The sequence below is a fragment of the Arachis hypogaea genome, chromosome 15 (assembly GCF_003086295.3).
Source record: "Arachis hypogaea cultivar Tifrunner chromosome 15, arahy.Tifrunner.gnm2.J5K5, whole genome shotgun sequence".
In the NCBI taxonomy this organism is placed as follows: domain Eukaryota; kingdom Viridiplantae; phylum Streptophyta; class Magnoliopsida; order Fabales; family Fabaceae; genus Arachis; species Arachis hypogaea.
Window position 1 is genome coordinate 153,789,842 of NC_092050.1, and position 2,484 is coordinate 153,792,325.

General features: G+C 34.2%; 1 protein-coding gene across 1 annotated transcript; it reads left to right on the forward strand.

The window, feature by feature from the left end:
* Positions 1 to 2,109, forward strand: LOC112749299 (disease resistance protein Roq1-like). The gene is made up of 2 exons (XM_029293021.2): positions 1 to 595; positions 723 to 2,109. Exons 1-2 carry the CDS (start codon positions 99 to 101, stop codon positions 1,975 to 1,977), a joined length of 1,752 nt encoding a protein of 583 aa, XP_029148854.2. The 5' UTR covers positions 1 to 98; the 3' UTR covers positions 1,978 to 2,109.
* Positions 2,110 to 2,484: the final 375 nt, after the last annotated feature.

Sequence of the window (2,484 nt, forward strand, 5' to 3'; positions counted from 1 at the left end):
TCACTCACTTTCTATAAATACTACTTTCTTTTGTTTCGTGAGACTCAAGTAACTCAACACTCAGACATACATACAACCACTCTATCCTTCTTTTTTTCATGGCCCTGCAATCTCCCTTCTCCTCCTCTTCCACCCATTCTTTCTGTAAATATGATGTGTTCCTCAGTTTCAGAGGCAAAGATACTCGCTATGGTTTCACTGGCAACCTCTACAAAGCTCTTTCTGATAAAGGAGTCCATACCTTCTTTGATGACGAGGAGCTTCAAAGAGGAGACGAAATCACACCCTCACTTCTCACCACAATTGAAGAGTCCAGGATTGCCATCATTGTCCTCTCTCCTAACTATGCTTCTTCTTCTTTTTGCTTAGACGAGCTTGTCCACATCCTTCACTGCATCAAGGGAAATAATCGGTTAGTTTTTCCAGTTTTCTATGAGGTTGATCCTTCTGATGTTCGCCATCTAAATAACAGTTTTGGAGAGGCAATAGCTAAGCATGAGAAGAGATACAAATATGACATGAACAACAAGGTGGACAAATGGAAACAGGCTCTGCAGCAAGTAGCTAATTTCTCAGGAGATCATTTCAAACACGGGTACCTTACCTTCTTATATTTGTCTCTTCAATTATTTTACATTTATCTGACATTACAACTTCAATTCAGAAAGTATGTACGTATTAATATGATGAACATACACATACTAACTACCCTTGTTGGACAGAGTTGCATATGAATACAAGTTTATTTCAAATATCGTGGAAGTCATTTCAAGAAAGATTAGTCGTGTACCTTTGCCCGTTGCTGATTACCCTGTTGGACTAGAGTCTCAAGTGTCAAATATAATTTCACTTCTGGAAATAGATTCTAGTGATCGAGTTCACATGGTAGGGATACATGGAATTGGTGGCATAGGAAAAACGACACTTGCAATTGCTGTCTATAACTTGATAGCTGACAACTTTGAAAGTGTGTGCTTTCTTGAAAATGTGAGGGAAAATTCAAGTAAATATGGGTTGGTACATCTTCAAAATAACCTTCTTTGTAAGATACTAGGGAAGGAGGGAGTCCAGATACAAGGTGTTAAAGAAGGAACCTCACAAATACAACAAAGACTTCGTGGAAAGAAAGTTCTTTTGATTCTAGATGATGTTGATGAACAAAAGCAGTTAGAATCTATTGCTGGAAAACCTGATTGGTTTGGTGGTGGTAGCAGGGTGATTATTACAACACGAGATACACATTTGCTAAAACTCCATAATGTTGAAAAGACATTTGAGGTAGCTGCTTTAAGTAAGAAACATTCTCTTGAATTGCTTGTTAAAAAAGCTTTCAAAAATGATGAAGTCAACTCAAGTTATTATGCGAATGTTTTAAATTGTGCAATAACTTATGCCTCTGGACATCCGTTGGCTTTGGAAATAATAGGTTCCAATTTGTTTGGAAAAGAAGTAGAACATTGGGAATCTGCATTACATCAGTATGAAAAAATTCCTAACAGGGAGATCCAACAAATACTTAAAATAAGTTATAATGCTTTGGAGGAATATGAGAAGAATATTTTTCTTGATATCACTTGTTGCTTTAAAGGACACAACTTGAAAGAAATTGGAGATATACTTCATGCCCATTATGGATATAACATGAGCTATCATATTCAACGGTTGGTTGATAAATCACTCATAAAGATTAAGTTTGGGGATCAAGTGACATTTCATGATTTGATAGAGGATATGGGCAAAGAAATTGTTCGACAAGAATCACCAAATATGCCAGGAAACCGTAGCAGGTTATGGTATCATGAAGATATAGTTCAAGTTTTACAAGAAAAACAAGTAAGTTATTATTTCAATGATTTTAGTTTTATGTCTTTAAATTTGCTTTATCACCTTATGATACTATATGCTCACAAACTATATTGTATGATAATAATTTTATTAGTGGGGCATAGTATATATAATATGATAATAATTTTATAATTATATTTTATTATTATAAAATATAATTAATTTTCTAGTTATTTAATTAATAAATTAAAATACTTGTATAGTAATTTAAATAATAAGATATAACTTAGAATTTTATTCTTCTAAGTTTTATATTTTAAAAAAATTGAATAATTCTTTCATTATGGGTTAAGTACTGAAATCGTCCCTAACATCTTGGGTAAAAATCAAAATCGTCCCCGACATTTTTTCGTTATTAAAATCATCCTCAACGTTCAAAAACGCTTTAAAATCATCTTTTTTACCAATTTTATTTTTTTTATTACCAAACTACCCCTCATTAAAAAAATTATAAAATAAAATAAATATAATTATAAAATAAAATATATATAAATTAAATTAAAAAAAGAAAAAGAGGGAAAGAAAGGGATACAGAGAGAAACGGGGGGAGAGAAAGAAGGGGGGTGGGGCGCGAGAAGGGGGGTGGGGGGGAGGGGGAGGGAAGGGAAGCCGGGGGACGGCGGCTGCCAGGCACGGCGC

Excerpts from the sequence above, each read along its gene's own strand:
- LOC112749299 (XM_029293021.2), top strand. The coding sequence starts at position 99 with ATGGCCCTGCAATCTCCCTTCTCCTCCTCTTCCACCCATTCTTTCTGT. Across the intron at positions 596-722 it reads GGAGATCATTTCAAACACGG|AGTTGCATATGAATACAAGT; the intron begins GTACCTTACCTT and ends CTTGTTGGACAG.